At 46.6% G+C, this 20663-nt stretch overlaps 1 protein-coding gene across 2 annotated transcripts in view; it reads right to left on the reverse strand.

The window, feature by feature from the left end:
* Positions 1-6938: 6938 nt before the first annotated feature.
* LOC143981550 (uncharacterized) overlaps positions 6939-20663 on the reverse strand; it is a 107525-nt gene continuing 93800 nt past the window's right edge. For both annotated transcript variants that reach the window (XM_077479492.1, XM_077479493.1), the window contains exon 7: positions 6939-7306. In XM_077479492.1, the coding sequence (XP_077335618.1) occupies positions 7101-7306 (206 nt within the window). In that variant the 3' untranslated portion in view covers positions 6939-7100. The remainder of the gene's footprint in view (positions 7307-20663) is intronic.

Here is a 20663-nt window from a genome sequence, read left to right on the forward strand (position 1 = left end):
ACCCTCTTACGAGGAGACATAGTCCTAAGCTACAAAGCAGAGGTACTAGTACAAGTGCAATCACTGTTGTGCTTAAAGTCTCACAATAAATATATATGCTTAAACTGCACAACCTGATGCTGAGTAGGTGTCTAGGTTTGCCTGGATCCAATCCCACGGATGCTTACTGCCCACAGCTCCTGTGTCTCCACTTACAGCCCCCTGACGCTCTGGACTTTTTTAAAAACTGCCGCCTGGCGCCTGTGCATTACAGCGCCGTGCACACCAGCGTGCACGGCTCACAACCACACTCCCCCCTCCTCCATTAGGCTGGGAACGCGCCCGGCGTGCGTGCACGAGGACAGCGGGATCCAGGGGGGGAAGGAGAACTCTACTGGAGCTGCGTGGGACCCCCAGACTACGTGGGACCCCTATGTTACCTTGTTGTGGCAGGGATTGCAGTGGAGACGTGAGACAGCTGGAGAACCAGGCTTCACTGAGCGTGTGTACTGAAAGGCATGTAAGTATGCATCAGGCTGCTCTTACTCCCTCTAGTGGTGGAAACCAGGTAAGACATACAACTACTCACAATGAAGAAATCCATCATATAATAATATATATACAGGATTAACTTCCCTTACCTGTCCCCGCCGCAGGAATTGCTGAACCAGACAAATTCCAGTCTTCACCCATCACGGCGGGCAGTGTTAGCCAACCTTCAGGTTTATCTGGGGCTCTTTCTCGGAAGAACCTCCTACCTGGGCCATGTAAAAAACTCTGTCCAGAAACTTTCGTGCGCTCTGTATAAACAGTACACCAAGTCTGGTTTTCCCAGAGCCCAGTCTTCCAAAGGAGAGGACTTACAGGCTAAACCTCGTTTCTTCGGCTGACGAGGCCCGGGTACCATACCATCTTGGGAGTCAAATATCGGCCCGAGGTATGGATCCGGTTTGTTGTAGCCCTTAGGCCCCTGCAGGGACCTGCACAGAGCTAAAGTTTTACGTGACCAACCACCATAGACACTGGCGAAAAAACTGAGGTGCCTCCCATATGGGAGGGGTTATATAGGGGAGGAATTCTCCTTAATTGGGGTCAACCAGTGTCCAATTACCAGAGGTGCCTATATAACCCACTATGTAATGAAGCTCCTGTGTCCCGTGATGTATGATCAAGAAAATGTTTTTTTACAGTAAGATTGAGAAATAAGATTTGATGATCTTTAAAGTGAATGAAGAAGATTTAGAATTGGGGGAAATCCAGTACAAGCCTTTATTTATAGAAGAAGAGAGAGAATATCTCTTCTAGAGATTGAAGATCTTCACTTTGTTGGGGGGATTATTACAAAGAAACAATTTGAAGAAACAGGTTGTCCCTCCAATCTACAATATAATATTTCTCACCTTCCACAATGGAAAATAATATCCCAAAAAATCAGAATTGCAGTAACAAGTGTCCCCAGAAAGAAGACGATGTCCCCCAACATGGAGGACTAAAGACAACATTTACAGACAAAGGTCCCTCCCAGGAGGAAATACAAGAGACCAACCATTGGATTTTGGAGCCGTCACCCAAAACTAGAAAGAAGTAATAGCAAAATCCAAGGAGTAAGAAGAATTCCTCAATACAATTATTCCTGGTCCCGGGAATGTCATGTTAGTGAGAGGCTCCAGTACAGACTCCGCACCCAGTACATCAGTCTCACTACTTCTCCTGAAGAAGCCACATTCAGAGTTCAGGAAACATCACCAGGAATCCCCAACCCATCACCTGTCCAGCAGAATAGTAATACACGGTGATGGCACTTCTGAGCCCCTTTTATCACTAATCACCCTAAGTGCTTCACATATATTGAAGGTGGATGGGTGGGGGTTGGGGGCCGATGACAAATACCGAGACGCTTCAATGTAAAATGATGATGTCATCTATCTGTTTCTAAGCATATTTATTATAACACTAATACAAAATGAATTGATTACCTTATTCATGTCTTGATCTGCTTCCTTAAGGGCTCGTTCACACCATACATGCATGAAAACGGATGGGAACTGAAGGGAAAACCGACATCAATTTCACATCAATTATCACGCGTGTCAGTTATGTGCCCTATTCACGCAAATGTGGAAAACATCTGCATGTGATACCAGTGTTGTGGCCCTTGTACAACGCATGCAGAATGGTGTGACCGAGGCCTAAAAGTCCACCTTTATTCATTGTGATACTTTAACCGCATGCTGAACAGCCGCCGCGAATCTGCATCATGGTACATCGATACCATAGGTGGCCACTAGGGGGCACGTGCACGCTGCAAGAGGCACATGTGCACTCCCCCTGCTTGCCCACGGTGCTGATGCAAGTGCCCGGTTGTAAATACACAGTTTCCGGTTCTCTGAGGGGAGAAAAGACAGATCCTCTGTTCATACAGACAATCTGTCATCTCCCCTGCACAGTCCCCTCCCCCCTTCAGTTAGAACACACACTAGGACACACGTAACCCCTTCTCTGCCCCCTAGTGCTTAACCCCTTCACTGCCAGTGACATTTTTACAGTAATCAATGCAATTTTATAGCACTGATCTGTATAAATGACAATAGTCCCAAAAATGGGTCAAAATTGTCCTACGTGTCCGCCATAATGTCGCAGTATCGATAAAAAATCGCAGATCACCGCCAATTACTAGTAAAATTTAAAATTAATAATACAAAAGCCATAAATCTATTCCCTATTTTGTAGACGCTATAACTTTTGTGCAAACCAATCAATATATGCTTATTGCGTTTTTTTTTTTACCAAAAATATGTAGAAGAATACGTATCGGCCTAAACTGAGGAAAAAAACGTTTTTTTAATATTTTTGGAGATATTTATTATAGCAAAAAGTAAAAACATAATGAATTTTTTTCAAAATTCTTGCTTTTTTTTTGTTTATAGCGCAAAAAAAAACAAAAAACGCAGAGGTGATCAAATAAAACCAAAAGAAAGCTCTATTTGTGGGGAAAATAAGGACATCAGTTTTGTTTGGGTACAACATCACATGACCGCACAATTGTCAGTTACATCAATGCAGTGCCGAATCACAAAAAGTGCTCTGGTCAGGAAGGGGGTAAAATCTTCTGGGGCTGAAGGGGTTAAGGTACTCACTGTCCGGGGGCACAATAGGGTCATCACTGCCTCCTGGTAGAGATCTCTAGGTGGACTAAGTGAACCTTAAATAAAATAACCTCAATGTTTAAATATATATATATATATATATATATATATATATATAGCAAAAAAAAAAAAGGATCCCCCATATAATGGGACCTTAACAGCTCAAAAAGTATATTAGTCTACAAATAATATAAATGTAATCACATAAAAGTGGAATTAAAAACTTTTTCACATTAGAAATTACATGAGAAAAATATGCCAGTGTACAGTATACTTATACTTATTTGTACATAATAGAGCCTAGTCCAAATCACATAGAACTGACGCGTTTCACAGGCATTTGGCTCCTTCCTCAGGGGGAGCTCTGTGATCAGTACAAAGTAATACGGAGAGTACCCAGGGAAAAGATAATCCTTCTCACACCCCCAGAGGAGGAGAAGTGGATAATCGCCACTTGTGTCCAATTCCACACCCCTAAACAAAAAGGAGGAAGAGGGGAGACAAAGGAGGTGTAGGTCCCCAGACCCGCAGGCCAGTCGATGGGCACTGAGATCACCCCCAACTGAAATATCCAAATTTCATGTCCCCGGATCCAACCATAACTTAAAGTCATTGTAAACTCTCACTTTTTAATTTTTTTTAACAAACATTTTATACTTCCCTCCTCTGTGCGGGTTATTTGGCGCATAGCAGCCCGGATCCTCCTCTTCTCGGGTCCCTCTTCTGCTGCTCCTGGCCCCTTCCTCCTTTGAGTGCCCCTCAGCCAGCATCTTTCTATGGGGGCACCCAAGCCGGGTCAGAGCTCTGTGTATCCATTCAGACACGGAGCCCCGACCTGGCCCCACCCCCTCTCTCCCCTGATTGGCTGACTGACTTTGATTCACAGCAGCGGCAGTGTCCAGGAAGGCTGAGGGGATCGTGGACATTGCTGGAGAGAGAAGAGGCTCAGGTAGGTAATTAGGGGGTACAGGGGGTGGGGGGGCTACTACACACAGAAGGTTTTTTTATCCTAATGTATAGAATGTATTAAGATAAAAAACCTTCTTCCTTTACAACTCCTTTAATGTCAGAGAAGTATAACAGATGAACAAATCTTAGTCCTTAATCCATCGGTCACATTGGAGCGACTTGTCATGTCGCCGGTAATCGCACTGTTCAGATCAGTGCGATGCCGACTTTGTGGCGCTGCATCGCTTTAAAGAAAAGTGATTCCTCCACTACTTTTGGTGATTTTGGGGGTGACTTGCATAGACATCTCTGCATGAAGTTGGACGGATGTCTTCCAAGTCTCACCCCAAGTCACATTGAAATGCAGCTTTGAAATGGTGCGATTTCAGGTGAAGTCACATGATTTCAAAGCCGCGGTCAATGTGAATGAGGGCTAAGGAATGATAAATGACTCCAAGCTTCAAGGGGCCTTGTGATTTGGATGGTCAGGTCAGCTAATGTCGGGTACTAGCTACATCTTGATGTCATCTAGGGCTGGTTGGATAGTCGCTGACCTTCTCTAGGTGTCATCAGCTGGTAGAATGTCATTTCTAAAGGCTCGGTGAGCGATTCTGAGGAAAGACTGACACAACTTTTTATATTTTCCTTCAACCAATGAAAATGACCCAAATTGCTCTTCTGGTTCAGTTATGGTCGGGATTTGAGTTTCCTCTAATTAGCGTCTTGAGAGTCTGAGATTCCTCTTATAGCAGCTTTATCATATTGAAACTGCTGACACCCCACTTCTGGGCTCATCATCATCATCACCCCTTAAGATGTTGTGATGTATGCCCTCCCCCCATATCATGTACAATCAGATGGAACAATACATCTTACAATTCATGGCAACAATTTTTATGGAAATTTCATTTGAAGACAATTTTCCCTGAGCTGAGCTGATCTGACACACATTTGTGATTGGTTGATTCCGTCACGGCTATTACTTACACACACTCTAACACACGACATCTACAATCTCACAGACTAAAGACATTTCAGGTGTATACATCTATATAGTAAAAAATCAACCAGCGCTAAAAACACAACAAATACAGTGAGAAATATATATAAAATGCAGCTAGAATACTGTAGGTCAAATTACCAAATCCCACATTTAAAATTAAAATATCTCAGTACAGCGCAATTACAAAAAACTATTTAAAGTACAATACTACATAAATAAATAAATGGAAAGTCCAAATGGTGAATAATAAAATATACAGTGATCAAGAGAGATCAAAAAGAGTCCACTTGTGCAGTGTGTCTTCAATCAGTATATCCAGTGACGATGTGATCCCTTCACCAATGAACTAGTTGGACTCTCACCTCATCAAATGGACCCCTGATAAATCAGATAGGTCAAAAACGCATATTCCCATCAAGGGTGAAGTGCAGGGCTACAGCAGACCAAACGGAAGCATTTCCAGATAAAGTCTCCTCAATATCATCGAATCAACGTGATGTCATGTATGAAAAAGAACAGGCAAATCTAGTGCTCTCCGTTTATGCCAATTTATTAAAACAGATGAATAAAAAACAAAACAAATTTCCACTCACATTTTCAAGCACTGATCTCCAGTGCTGAGTGCAAAGCAGGAAATAACATGCATGGATCAGTGTGTCAGCTGGCGGATGACGTCACGACGCGAGTCACGTGGTCCGTACGCGTTGCGTCCCAAGGAGTAGGCGGGACTTCATCAGCGGTGACGGAATGACGTCGGACGGCCGCTTTATACCAACACACTAAATTTAAACCAATAGATAGCGGAGTTATGCGCAAGACAAGTGCCGCTAACAGCACGTATCAAACGTGACACCGGAACATACATCTGCGCTCACTCAAAACACAGAGAAAAAGAGAGAGAATATATAAAAAAAATTTTATATGCGCTACCAAAAGCTAAAATAAGATAAAAAATAAAACCAGAGAGGAGTATACATTAAGTCTGCTAATTGGCAAAGAATGTAATCCACTAGTTATTTTCGCATAAAAAATGCAAAGAAAAAAACGGGATATTGCCAAAAAAAAAAGCAGTACACAATAATAAAACTAAATGAATCTCCCGGTAAGTCAGATATGACCAACATTAAAAACTAACAAATATACCCGCATTTTAGTATATTTGTTAGTTTTTAATGTTGGTCATATCTGACTTACCGGGAGATTCATTTAGTTTTATTATTGTGTACTGCTTTTTTTTTTGGCAATATCCCGTTTTTTTCTTTGCATTTTTTATGCGAAAATAACTAGTGGATTACATTCTTTGCCAATTAGCAGACTTAATGTATACTCCTCTCTGGTTTTATTTTTTATCTTATTTTAGCTTTTGGTAGCGCATATAAAATTTTTTTTATATATTCTCTCTCTTTTTCTCTGTGTTTTGAGTGAGCGCAGATGTATGTTCCGGTGTCACGTTTGATACGTGCTGTTAGCGGCACTTGTCTTGCGCATAACTCCGCTATCTATTGGTTTAAATTTAGTGTGTTGGTATAAAGCGGCCGTCCGACGTCATTCCGTCACCGCTGATGAAGTCCCGCCTACTCCTTGGGACGCAACGCGTACGGACCACGTGACTCGCGTCGTGACGTCATCCGCCAGCTGACACACTGATCCATGCATGTTATTTCCTGCTTTGCACTCAGCACTGGAGATCAGTGCTTGAAAATGTGAGTGGAAATTTGTTTTGTTTTTTATTCATCTGTTTTAATAAATTGGCATAAACGGAGAGCACTAGATTTGCCTGTTCTTTTTCATACATGACATCACGTTGATTCGATGATATTGAGGAGACTTTATCTGGAAATGCTTCCGTTTGGTCTGCTGTATACATCTATATCACTTTATAACTAATTACACTCCAACTATTATTGGTGGTCAATACACAAGGCCATCAGGAGACACAGATATGACCATGTACTGCAAGGTGCTCCTTTCTGTAGATGTGTTTGTGACCTCATACAACTTCCAGGATGAATCTGGTTACATCTTTATGTTCCTTCATTATAGTAAGTTGGTTCCATTTCCATCTCCACCTCCATCGGATCTCTTCTCCTCGTCCTCTTCTCACTCCGACTCTTCTCATTCTTCTCATTCTTCATCTTCCTCAGTTCATTGACCATAAAGATGAGGAGCCCAGTGTAGAGGACAAAGACCGCACCGGATGACAGGAAGTGACCCCAACCTGACCGAATTTCTGGGAAATGGAGATAAAATATAATTGTAAAATAATTACAATGTGGAGATTCTTCTTCTCTTGATGAAGATGTAGCTGCTCCTAAATCATTCCATACACATGGAGAATAGAAGGAGGTCAGATTATGGTCAGACAATGACAGCGGGCCGGGTGAGGACATGACCATGTGACAGAGTCACCAGCCATCACATCTATAAACATTTCCAAAAGTATATGAACCCCCTATGAGGGGGAAGGGATGGAGATCACGGCTGCTTTATGAAACCTGCTGACCTCATACTGGGATGATTAATGGTCCTGAAATGGAAATAATTACCAGGTGTTGTGTGCTCAGCACCCTACATTCTAATCACCCAATCAGAACAGAGCTCTTCCATCTCCAGTTACAAGGTTTCCCTCTCCTGAGGGCGCCATCCTCTGGTATAGTGTGGGTGATGTCCCCACTAAGGATAAGCTGAGCAGGAACTTAGGTGTGGACGGAATTTTGGATGCTCAGACAAAATCCAAACTTTTGGGATGTTCATCATGAAATACTCCGCTGAATATCCCATAATACATTGCAATCATCTGTCTTGACCTCTGGTGAAGCGCAAGACATTCTATAGTGATGGTTGTAGATAAACTTGCAGCCCACATACTATAAAAGTAAACTGTCCCAGCAGCCCTTCCTCAGTGTATGGGAGGCCAGTGTGGGGGACAGCTGACAGTATTGGAGGGAGAGAGAGTTGGCAATGTATTGTTCTACTCCAGGTATACAGCCATATATACAGTGCTATGTACAATACTATATCAAGTGCTGTATAGTGTCAGTGATACTTCCCAGTAAATTGCAATTCCTGTGGCTAAAGAGTGAAGTATAAGGAAGAATTTGAAAATGCTCCCCCAGAAGTGGGATTTTTAGGCAGCAGAATTATGGGTCAAGTCGTAATTTTATACATAGTCCAAAATGTATTATTAAAAGAATGTGTAAACAAAATAGTTCAAATATAAGCTCCAGCAGGACAGTGGTACTATAACACATAAGTCTATGGGTATACAAAACAGACTTAAATGTTCATAATAAAAGTGGTCCGCCATGTAGATAGGCCCTAACGCGTTTCAACGCAGTAATGGGGTCTTCTTCAGAGGGGCAGTCTGGGTAAAATACATGGTAAATACATGTATCGGATACTGAATACACACAATACAGGTACAGACATAACAAATATTTCACATAGTTACCCCGGAGTCTATATCCAAAGCATGAAATTTAAAGAAGAAATATTAGTCCTGCATAGCGATCTCTTTAAAAGGGAAGGTTGCCTTCTTTCCTGTGAGGGGATCCCAAGACTGCTCACCAGCTGACCATCCCAACCTGGAAGAGGTGTTGATTCAGAAGCACATCTCACGAGAGGTCACACTAACAAAGGGACCCCCCGACTTGGCGTAAACCGCCAGTGATTGGAACACAGCCGGACTGCGCCTGCAGCAGAGATCAATCAAGGAAAGAAACCGTGTAAAATAAACTAGATCTCAAAAAATGTATTTTAGAAAAGATTGTTGTTGTAATATTGGCCACCACCGATGTATGTATCGCAACACCACATGTGTAGAGAATTCCTCAGATTCCCATGTGTGGTGAAGGGGGAGAGAATAAAGGAAGACTGGATCAAGACAGTATCACTATCTATATATAGGGAACCTCATGTATGTAATAATAAGGATTGATAAACACAGAGAACGAAGCCGGGAAGGAAGAGAAAAGAGTCGTGTATTAGAGTAGAATTATTAAGCTTATTAAGAGGAAAGTGAAGTGAAAAAGGAAAACAAAAGTGAAATGTGAAAAAAATTAGAAAGAAAAGAAAAGATGAAGGGGCAAGGAGGGGAAGTGGAAGGGGGGTGATGAGATGATGAAGTGCTAGAGAGCACACGGGCAGTGTGCATGAGGGACTGGCAAAAACCAGGAAAGGGGTGACTGGTGACTAACAATGTGCCAGTGGGGAGTGTGTGGGGCCATAGAAAAAAAAAGGGAAAGGGGAGGGGAATGAGTGCTCACCACGTAACGAAGCTAAATAAATAACTGCACTTCATCATCTCATCACCCCCCTTCCACTTCCCCTCCTTGCCCCTTCATCTTTTCTTTTCTTTATCATTTTTTTTCACACTTCAGTTTTCTTTTCCTTTTTCACTTCACTTTCCTCATAATAAGCTTAATAATTCTACTCTAATACGCGACTCTTTTCTCTTCCTTCCCGGCTTCATTCTCTGTGTTTATCAATCCTTATTATTACATACATGAGGTTCCCTATATATAGATAGCGATATTGTCTTGATCCAGTCTTCCTTTATTCTCTCTCCCTTCACCACACATGGGAATCTGAGGAATAGGGATGGCCGAACAGTTCGCCCGGCGGTCGCTTCGCAGTGAATTTTGCGTGTTCGCGATTCGCCCTATCAGCAGACTATTGCCGATGTTTGCCCAGCGGACATATGTGTTTACAGTGTGAAAGAACTTTGACCCATGATGACACATCCATCATGGGGTACAGGACAGCCAATTGGGACATTTCAGCACATGGACAATTGGACACTCCCCCTAACTTATAAATAGACCCAATCCGGCAGCCATTTTACATTCTTTCTTCTGTCACTATAGGGAGAAGTTGCTGTGTGGAGCAGGGAGAGACTGCAGTGACACAAATCGCTAGCTATTAGGTCCACAAAAGTCCTTTTAAGGACTGGTATGGTATAGGTGTAGTACAGTATATAGGGTTGAGTGCACTGCTGTGCTTGTGATTTCAGCAGCCTGTCTTTAGTGAGTGCAGGGAGGGACAGGATGCTGTGTGTAGCAGGGACAGTCAGTTTAATCATTAGCTATTACTACTAGGTCTACAAAGGTCCTTTTAAGGACTGGTATGGTATAGGTGTAGTACAGTATATAGGGTTGTACACGTATAATATTCTTTCTTCCAAATATAGAAAGAATATTATACTTGACTGCTGCCCTATTCTGCAGCAGTCCTTTATCAGTGTAGGGACTGAGGTACAGTCTGCTAATCACTAGCTACTAGTTCCACAAAGGTCCTTATAAGGACTGGTATAGGTCCACAATATAAAGGGTTGTGGGGCACTACTGCTGACTGCTGCTCTATTCTGCAGCATTCCTTTATCAGTGTAGGGACTGAGGTACAGCCTGCTAATCACTAGCTACTAGTTCCACAAAGGTCCTTGTAAGGACTGGTATACTGTAGGTGTACTGTTTGGTGTGCAGTATATAGTTGTGTAATACACGTATAAAATAATTGCACATATAGAAAGCATAGTATAGTGCATTTCCACTGTGCAGCATTGTGACTGCTGAGCGGCTCAGCAGCGATACTACAAAGAGTGACAAACACAATAAAAAAAAAGTATTATAACTGGTGTGATAGACTAGTGGCCCCCAAAAAACAACAGATTGAAGCGGGGTGTTATATACCTTCTTCCACATACATACTGCACTTCTCTAGAGACTTTTGTCACAGGGTCATTTAAAAAATGAAAGGCAGAGGAAGAGGCAGGCCCTTCCCCAGGGGTGGTAGGGGTAGGGCAGGAGCAACAGACTTGAGCCAAAGTGGCAAATTGCAGAAGGTGCGTTTGATTACTTTAAAGGACGCACCAGACTTGGTTGAGTGGCTCACTCAGCCTTACTCTTCTGCACCCTCCTCATCCTCTCGATCTGCACCCTCTTCTTCACTCTCTGCTATGTGCACCCCCAAAGACACTACCACCACCATCACCACCACCACCATATACCTTCCGCTTGAGTCACAGGAATTATTTTCAGATCCATATCAAGACATTTCTGATGAGCAGTCACTCTTGGTATTGGATCAGGAAGAGGAGGTAGCAACAACCGCCACTCAGCAGTCTGACGACAGTACCCAGATCAGCCCAAGGAGGAAGTTGGTCCCCGGTGTTGCTGCCCACTCAGAGATCTCTACTTATAGCGGTGGGGAAGGTGACGTTGATGATGACGTGTCTAGTGATGCCACGTGGGTGCCCACACGAGAGGAAGAGGAGGGGAGTTCAGAGGGAGATATGGACCAGCTGATAGGGAGGAGAAGCAGGAAGAACTTAGATTGCACAGGAGGAACAAAGCAGAATGCGAATGTATCAGGAGCGAGTCATCGACCATGTACGGTCACATCTGGCGCTCCCAGGATGTCGGCACATGGCTTCGCAGTGTGGGCTTTTTTTAACGTGTCCGCTGCTGACAATAGTGTTGCCATCTGCAATCTTTGCAGTCAACGCATAAGTCGTGGTAAGCCCAACACTCACCTAGGGACGACCGCCTTAAGAAGGCACATGAGCTGCCATCACCGAGCGCAGTGGGAGCAACAGAACCCACAAAGCCACACTGCAGGCTCTCACCGTCCAGCCTCGTTTTCTACTTCTCCTTCTCAACTCTCCTTACAATTGTCCTCAACTCCACCTTCCATCACGCCAAGCTCACGTTTTCTGCAAAAAGGCAGGCTTTTGTGGGCCAAGTGTTCGAGCGTAAAAAAATTATGATGCCAGATAACCCTCTTGCCCAATGGTTGACGGCTGGCTTGTCAGAACTGATAGCCCGCCAACTACTGCCATATAAACTGATGGATTCGGAGGCCTTTCGCAAATTTGTGGCCATTGGAACACCACAATGGAAGGTCCCTGTAAGGAAGTATTTCTCACAGAAGGGCATCCCAGAGCTATATGGCCATGTTTTTTTTTATTTTTGACAGAACACCTGGACCGTGGGGTGTGTGATGTCCATCATAGGTGCCTCTGAGTCCAGGAGGTGGGAATGACACTTCGGCCATGCCGAGCACTGAGAGCCCCCCTGCTTGCTCTGAGTAAATGGGCAGCTAGCAGAGCGGCTCTCCTATTCTGGCTTTCTGGCTAGCTAGTGCGTGCAGCATGCTGTCCCTGAGTGGTCATGAATGAGAATGGCTACACTACACAGGTAGGGATGAGCTGCAGGAGTGTCAAGAGGTCACCTGTCGGGGGGGTCAGTGAATGTGTCAGGGGGGTCTGTGTAGGTGTCGGGGGTCTGTGTATGTGTCAGGGGGGTCTGTGTAGACATCGGGGGTCATTGTATGTGTCGGGGAGTCATTGTATGTGTTGGGGTTCAGTGTATGTGTCGGGGGTGAGTGTAGGTGTCGGGAGGTGAGTGTAGGTGTCGGTTGGGTCAGTGTATGTGTCAGGGGGTCAGTGTAGGTGTCAGGGGGTCAGTGTATGTGTCGGGGGTCAGTGTATGTGTTGTGGGGGTCAGTGTATGTGTTGGGGGTGCAGTGTATGTGTTGGGGGGTCAGTGCAGGTGTTAGGGGGTCAGTGTATTTGTCGGGGGTCAGTGTATGTGTTAGGGGGGTAAGTCTATATGTCAGGAGGGTCAGTGTATGTGTCAAGGGGGTCAGTGTAGGTATCAGGGGGTCAGTGTAGGTGTTGGGGGTCAGTGTAGGTGTTGGGGGTCAGTGTATGTGTTAAGGGGTCAGTGTATGTGTTAGGGGGTCAGTGTATTTGTCGGGGGTCAGTGTATGTGTTAAGGGGGTCAGTGCAGGTGTCAGGGTGGTCAGTTTATATGTCAGGGGCTCAGTGTATGCATTAGGGGGGTCTGTGTATGTGTCAAGGGGGTCAGTGTAGGTATCAGGGGGTCAGTGTAGGTGTCGGGGGTCAGTGTATGTGTCGGGGGGTCAGTGTATGTGTCAGTGGGTCAGTGTAGGTGTCAGGGGGTCAGTGTATGTGTCGGGGCGGTTAGTGTAGGTGTCGGGGGTCTTTGTATGTATCTGGGGGTCAGTGTAGGTGTCAGGGGTCAGTGTATGTGTGTGGGGGTCAGTGTAGGTGTCAGGGGGTCAGTGTATGTGTTAGGGGGTAAGTATATTTGTCGGGGGTCAGTGTATGTGTTAGGGGGTCAGTTTATATGTCAGGGAGGTCAGTGTATGCATTAGGGGGGTCTGTGTATGTGTCAAGGGGATCAGTGTAGGTGTCAGGGGGTCAGTGTAGGTGTCGGGGGGGGTCAGTGTAGGTGTCGGGGTCATTGTATGTGTCGGGGGTCAGTGCAGGGGTCATTTTATGTGTCGAGGGGTCATTGTATGTGTCGGGGGTCAGTGTAGGTGTCAGGGGGTCAGTGTATGTGTCGGGGGGTCTTTGTATGTCTCGGGGGGTCAGTGTAAGTGTCAGGGGGGTGAGTGTAGGTGTCGGGGGTGAGCTTAGGTGTCGGGGGAGTGAGTGTATGTGTCAGGGGGTGAGTGTAGGTGTCGGGGGGTGTATGTGTCAGGGGGTCAGTGTATGTGTTGGGGGTCAGTGTACGTGTCAGGGGGTCAATGTATGTGTCGGGGGTCATTGTATGTGTCGGGGGGTCATATTATGTGTTAGGGGGGCCATTGTATGTGTCGGGGGGTCAATGTAGGTGTCGGGGGTCAATGTAGGTGTCGGGGGGTCTTTGTATGTGTCAGGGGGTCAGTGTATGTGTTGGGGGGTCAGTGTAGGTGTCGGGGGGGTCAGTGTATGTGTTAGGGGGTCAGTGGAGGTGTTAGGGGGTCAGTCTATGTGTCGAGGGGGTCATTGTATGTGTCGTGGGGTCATTGTATGTGTCGGGGGGTCAGTGTATGTGTTGGGGGGTCAGTGTATGTCTCGGGGGTCAGTGTAGGTGTCAGGGGGTCAGTGTATGTGTTGGGGGGGTCAGTGTAGGTGTCGGGGGATCAGTGTATGTGTTAGGGGGTCAGTGCAGGTGTTAGGGGGTCAGTGCAGGTGTTAGGGGGTCAGTGTATTTGTTGGGGGTCAGTGTATGTGTCAGGGGGGTCAGTGTATGTGTCAAGGGGGTGAGTGTAGGTATCGGGGGGTGAGTGTAGGTGTCAGGGGGTCAGTGTATGTGTCGGGGGGTCAGTGTATGTGTCAGGGGGGCAGTGTATCTGTCGGGGGGTCAGTGTATGTGTCGGGGGGGTCAGTGTATGTGTCGGGGGTCAGTGTAGGTGTCGGGGTCAGTGTAGGTGTCGAGGGTGAGTGTATGTGTCAGGGGGTGAGTGTAGGTGTCGGGGGGTGAGTGTAGGTGTCGGGGGGTGAGTGTATGTGTCAGGGGGTCAGTGTATGTGTCGGGGGGTCAGTGTACGTGTCAGGGGGTCAATGTATGTGTCGGGGGTCATTGTAGGTGTCGGGGGGGTCTTTGTATGTGTCAGGGGGTCAGTGTATGTGTTGGGGGGGTCAGTGTAGGTGTCGGGGGGGTCAGTGTATGTGTTAGGGGGTCAGTGGAGGTGTTAGGGGGTCAGTCTATTTGTCAGTCTAACCTGGTCAGTCTAACCTGGGGTGGCAGCAAATGAGTTATGTATTCAGCCGCAGAGAAGGAAGCGCTAGGAAAGGCAGTAGAGGACCAACCCAGCATTAGACAAATGTAACACACACACGCTTGCTTTACCCAACACCAAGCACCACACCTTGCCAGGCTCCAGGGACCTGACAACAGTGCCGTTCTGAAAGCCACGTCCCGCAAGCATGCAGATGTAACAGAAAAGTCTGGGGTGCCAACTAGTAGATTGGCTAAAGTAAGTGAGACCCTGGGCCAGAAGTACCACTCCTCTGGCTTTAGGAACCACAAAGCCAGCTATAGCACCCCCTTGAGCCCCAACCTGGTGACCAACACAAAAGGAGACCTGAGAGTACGTGAACGTCATAAAATAAAACCCACAATGGAAAGTCAGCTGGGCACAGCAGGGAGTCCACACCTCTGGAACCCTGGATGGCTTCAAACGAAAGTGCAGAAAAATAAAACAACCTGACGGATCATTCAGCATGAAATGCTGAGACTTAACTTGATACGCTCCAGAAAGTGCTGAGGGCTGATACAAGCTGGAGGAGTCAAAAAGGAAACAAAAACAAAACAAAACAAAACAGAAAAGCAAAAAGGAACTAGATGTTTAACCATCAGGACTGGAAACCTAACCTGGAAACCTGCCAACAGTGTCACAGGCTTTCCTGGAATTTAAAACAAAACCCAATGATCAAGGCTGCAGTGCCAGCCAAATGGAAAACCAATCTACCACAACTGGAACCTGCTCCTGAGACCCGAGCCTACAGATACTGGCCCAGGCCCCGGGACCCACGAAAGCCCCTGAGCCAGTAGAAGCTGCGGATCAGCGAAAGGCTGTCTAACCAATCGTTCTACACCCCAGCGCAACTCCTGGCCGGATGCAGCTAGGAAATTTAAAGATAGTAAGGAATGGCACCCAACTGATCAGGAACACAACTAGCGAGAGAACCTTGATCAGACAAAGAATACCTGCGACAAGAACGAAACCTGCGATAAGGAAACGTGACTGAATGAGAAAAATGAGTAGCGTGATCTGATTACCGTGAGCGGCATAAGAACCGAGGCTGCTAGAAAACACAACCTGCCTAGGAAATGCAGGTTGCACGAGAAACGCGAATCGATTAAACCACAAGAGAAAACCCTGGGGGGTACACGAGAGAAAACCCTGGGGGGTACACAAGAGAAAACCCTGGGGGGTACACAAGAGAAAACCCAGGCAAACGAGAGAAAACCTGGAAAGCGAGAGAAAACCTGAAAAGCAAGAGAAGCGTGACATTGCATGAGAAAACGTAAATTGCATGAGAAACAAAAGTTGCATGAGAAACGTAAGTTGCATGAGAAACGAAAGTTGCATGAGGACAAAGTGTATGAGAACTAAACTGCAAGAGAAATGTGAGTAAGAACAAAAAGTGAGTGGTGTAAGAACAGATGAGAAGACTTGTCGCCAACCGCCGACCACCAAACGACCACCTCAATCTGTCGAACCCATAGGCGTGATGGGTAACACGCGGTGGAAGAACACGGACAACCCAACTGTGTGTGACAACCAGAAAACCTAACAACAACCCGCCTGTGACACAACAAACCCCCTGGTACCTGATAAGTAAAGGACGTAGGACTTAAAGTGTAAGGACATGGATGCCAAAATGATAGGACCAACAGCGCATGAATGTGAGACTGATGACACCACCCTAATGAATGCAGAAGTAAGCCCGAGCAACCTGAGGTACCAAGACAGGTAATTAAAACGAACACTCAGGGCTATGGTACCCACAGACCGTGGTGGGTAGTAGTAAAAGGTGTAATGGTGAATGTATACGTATGATGAGTGGACTACAGGCGAGAAGATTGTAGGACAACAATCAATTAACAACGAAACCTCAGCCCGTATGGACCTGTAGACGTGACAGATCCTGAATGTAAGTGCCAGCTAATGGAAATGCAGCGAATGAAGGGCAATAACATGAAACGTGCGACACAAGGAAAACATAAAAAAATAAGAAACATGGTAAAAACGTAAGAAACATGTGAAAAACACGTAAGAGACATAGGAAACGTAAGAGAACACGGGAAACGTAAGAAAACACGGGAAACGTAAGAAAACACGGGAAACATAAGAAAACAAAAACATAAAAGTTGCCTGAGACACGTAAAATCGCATCAGACACATAAATACCACAGACACGTAAATTGCATCACACACGTAAACACAAAAGACACATAAATTGCATCACACGCGTAAACACAACAGACACGTAAATTGCATCAGATACGGAAAATCCATCAGACACGCAAATTGCATGTGAAAAGGTAAAACCTGACAACCAAAAATTCCATGAAACCATATAAGAACCGTAAATGTGTAAAAACGTTGACTGTCTGAGAAAAGCAAAACGCATGAGCAATGCCAAACGCATGAGCCATGCAGATTGCATGAGAAACGCAAATTGCAGAAACTGTAACCTGTGTAAGAAACCATAAAATGCAGAAAACTGTAAATGCGCAAGAACCGTAAATTGCATGAAACCATAAAAAGCACGAGAAACTGTAGTTGCATGAACCGTCAACTATATGAGACATACAAGAACCATGAATTGCATAAAAATATAATTTGCATAAAGCCGTAAATCGCAGACAACGAAAATTGCATGAGACCGTAATTTGCATGAGAAAAACTGTAAACTGCATGAGAAACCGTAAATCGCATGAGAAACTATGAATTGCACAGGAAATGTAAATTGCATGAGAAACGGTAACTGAATGAGACCATACCTACCTGGAACCCTGCCCCCCATGGAAAACGTACCATTACACAGGTATTTCTCTGAATGATTCCCTGACCAAAACCCCATACTGCAAGTAACTACACCATGCATGGTCACATATGAGCACTGACTGCAGCTCAAGATTGAATTGGCCACACGCACACTGCCGACGGGCCCCAGCAGGCGACCCTAGCCCAGTTCACCCCATACAACAAAACCCTGCCCCGGACAGCCCCTGAGAGAGATGACAAGATACAACCAATGTTGTGTTCAGGAAGCAAAACCTTTGTTGTCTATGTACAATAATCCTTTTTTTTTTTTTCCCGGTTTACATTTATGTTATAGTTTTCTCTTCTTAATTATTGCTACAGATTTCCTATATACAGTCCCATATACTAAATATATTATTATGGCGCAAGCTGTTTGCATGATACCCTGGAAATCTATATTGTGATATATATCCATGAACTCAGAGCCGGAGTACTTGGGAGAGAGACAGAGGATAGACGCCCCCCCTTTTATTCCCCGGCGTGAGCATGGCTATCCCCAAAATGTCGGATGGCATAACCCCATGTGGGCAGGCGGCACCGGAAGAAGCAGCGGGCGAACACCCCCCCCACCCAGCGCAGGCCCCGTGGAGCTCAGGCGGGGGGGAGGCACGCCACGTGGAGCTCAGGCGGGGGGGAGGCACGCCACGTGGAGCTCAGGCAGGGGGGAAGCACGCCACGTGGAGCTCAGGCAGGGGGAAGCACGCCACATGGAGCTCAGGCGGGGGGAAGGCACGCCACGTGGAGCTCAGGAGGGAGGAGGCACGCCACGTGGAGCTCAGGGGGGAAGGGAGACCCACCACGTGAAGCTCAGGAGGGGGGAGACCCACCACGTGGAGCTCAGGAGGGGGGGGACCCACCACGTGGAGCTCAGGAGGGGGAGAGGGGGAGAGGAACAGCAGATGTGGATGATGCTGCAGTCTGAAAATGAGACTGACTGACTGTCTGGCAGAAACATCAGCATTCCAAGAGTGGTGATGTAACCTATAAGCTCCCACAGCCTAGCCATTGTTGGCGCTCCTTCCTCTACCCTGCAACTCACTGACACAGGGGAGCAGGAGCTATGGGATCACGTGACCACACAGGAGTAAATAGGCAAGCACATAGTTTCAAAATTCAAAGTTTCGCAGCATTCAGTGTAACGCCTTTAAGTGAGAGAAGGAATGCATTTAGAAGGATGCAGGCTCTAACTAGAGTGGAGTTAAGCCCTGTTACCCAACAGTGGTGGTCTGAATGGATAGCAGTGGCCCAAGCTGGGCTTCAGAACACAACACAAACACCCATCCGGCAAGCATAATCTCACATTTGTACTCAGACAGGATGCCTTCTGTCAGTAAACGGGCAGCTGTAGGGGAGAGGTGATCAACAATGCCAGGCGGACTAACCCCCCCCCCGGCATAAGCAGGGCGATCGAATCCTCCCCCTTCCCCGGTAGACACACCGGGAGGAAGGGGGCGGGAGAAGCCGCTCCCCCGCAGCCCCCAGGCGGACTAACCCCCCCTCCCCCCGGCAGAAGCAGGGCGATCAAATCCTCCCTCCTCCCCCGGTAGACACACCGGGAGGAGGGGGGCAGGAGAAGCAGGCAACCTAACCTCCCCCCGGCCGAAGCACCGGGAGAAGGAGGCGGGCGGGAGAAGCGGCTCCCTCCAAGAGACCGGAGCCGAGCAGACGAACCTCCCCCTCCACCGGCAACATGCCAGGGGAGGGAGAAACGAGCAGATGTCCTCTCGTGGAGCCGGACCCAATGTCCATGAGGAGGAGGCAGAGGAGGGCAGGCTTTATGCAGCCTGACTCCTCCTACAAATACAGGCTTAACCTGCGGTCAGCCTTACACTTGTGGTGCAGGAATGAGCCCTGCTACAAAGAATTGCATCATAAAATTGTAATTAAACGCCCCTGTTAAACAAGGGCTGAAAAATTGGGCCTTAGGCACTGGTGCTGGTGCCACGACACTGCAACCTCTCCCATATACTCTAGTTGTGGTGCAGGAATGAGCCCTGCTACAAAGCATTGCATCAAAAATTGTAATTAAAACGCCCCTTTAAAACAGGGGCTGAAAAATTAGGCCTTAGGCACTGGTGCTGGTGCCACGACACTACAACCTCTCCCATATACTCTAGTTGTGGTGCAGGAATGAGCCCTGCTGCAAAACATTGCATCAAAAATTGTAATTAAATGCCCCTATTAAACAGGGGCTGAAAAATTGGGCTGGTGGCATCACCCAGAACCAAAATTGTTCTTCCAACATATCAGCGGAGGAGGAAGAGAATAGACAATCAACATAACAGGACAGTCACTCAGCATCAGCATAGGCAGTCTTGAAGGGATGTGATATTTAAAAAAAAAAATATTTGGTTACATCAGCTTCAGGTGCTTGGTAGCTGTGGGTGATCCAAGACTGATTCATCTTGATGAAGATCAGTCGATCAACTGAGTCGGTGGACAGGCGCACCCTGTGATCAGTAACAAAGCCACCAGCAGAACTGAAGGTGCGTTCCGAAAGAAAGCTGGATGAAGGACAGGCCTGTAGCTCAATTGCATACTGTGCAAGCTCTGGCCAGTGATCCATCCTCAAGACCCAGTAAGTCAGAGGATTTTCGGTGGGGAAGGTGTCTAAGTCTGATCTTGCCAGTAGGTTTTCCTGCACCATGTAAATCAGACGCTGGCGATGGTTGCTGGAACCGATCATACCTTGGGGCTGCGGACTAAAACATTGTCTGAACGCATCGGTCAGACGGCCACCTTCTCCACCGCTCCTTCTGACCGATGCCTCAGCAACACGTTGTCCAGGACTAGGAGTTTGTAACCTCCCAGTCTCTGGGAACGCGTTGCACAGACCTTTCTGCAAGGCCTCCCGGAGATGTCTCATCCTCTGCTCCCTCTGTGACGGCAAGATAAGGTCGGCAACCTTACCCTTGTACCGTGGATCAAGGAGAGTGGCCAGCCAGTAATGGTCCCTATCCTTGATCCGAAGAATACGAGGATCCTTCCGCAGGCTTTGCAGGATCAGGGAGGCCATGCAGCGTAGGTTAGCTGAGGCATTCGGTCCGGAGTCCTCTTGGTCACTAAGGACAACATGATCCGCAGCTACCTCCTCCCAGCCACGTACAAGTCCACGGGTTTCTTGGGACTGTAAATCATCCCTACAAGACTGCTGCTGCTGCTGATGCTGAGTGCCAGCCTCCACCTCCATGCTGACACAATCATCCTCCTCCTCCTCCTCATCCTCTTCCTGTGTGATGGGT

Source organism: Lithobates pipiens, unplaced genomic scaffold (assembly GCF_037356315.1).
Source record: "Lithobates pipiens isolate NorthernLeopardFrog02 unplaced genomic scaffold, aLitPip1_a1.2 Scaffold_16, whole genome shotgun sequence".
In the NCBI taxonomy this organism is placed as follows: Eukaryota; Metazoa; Chordata; class Amphibia; order Anura; family Ranidae; genus Lithobates; species Lithobates pipiens.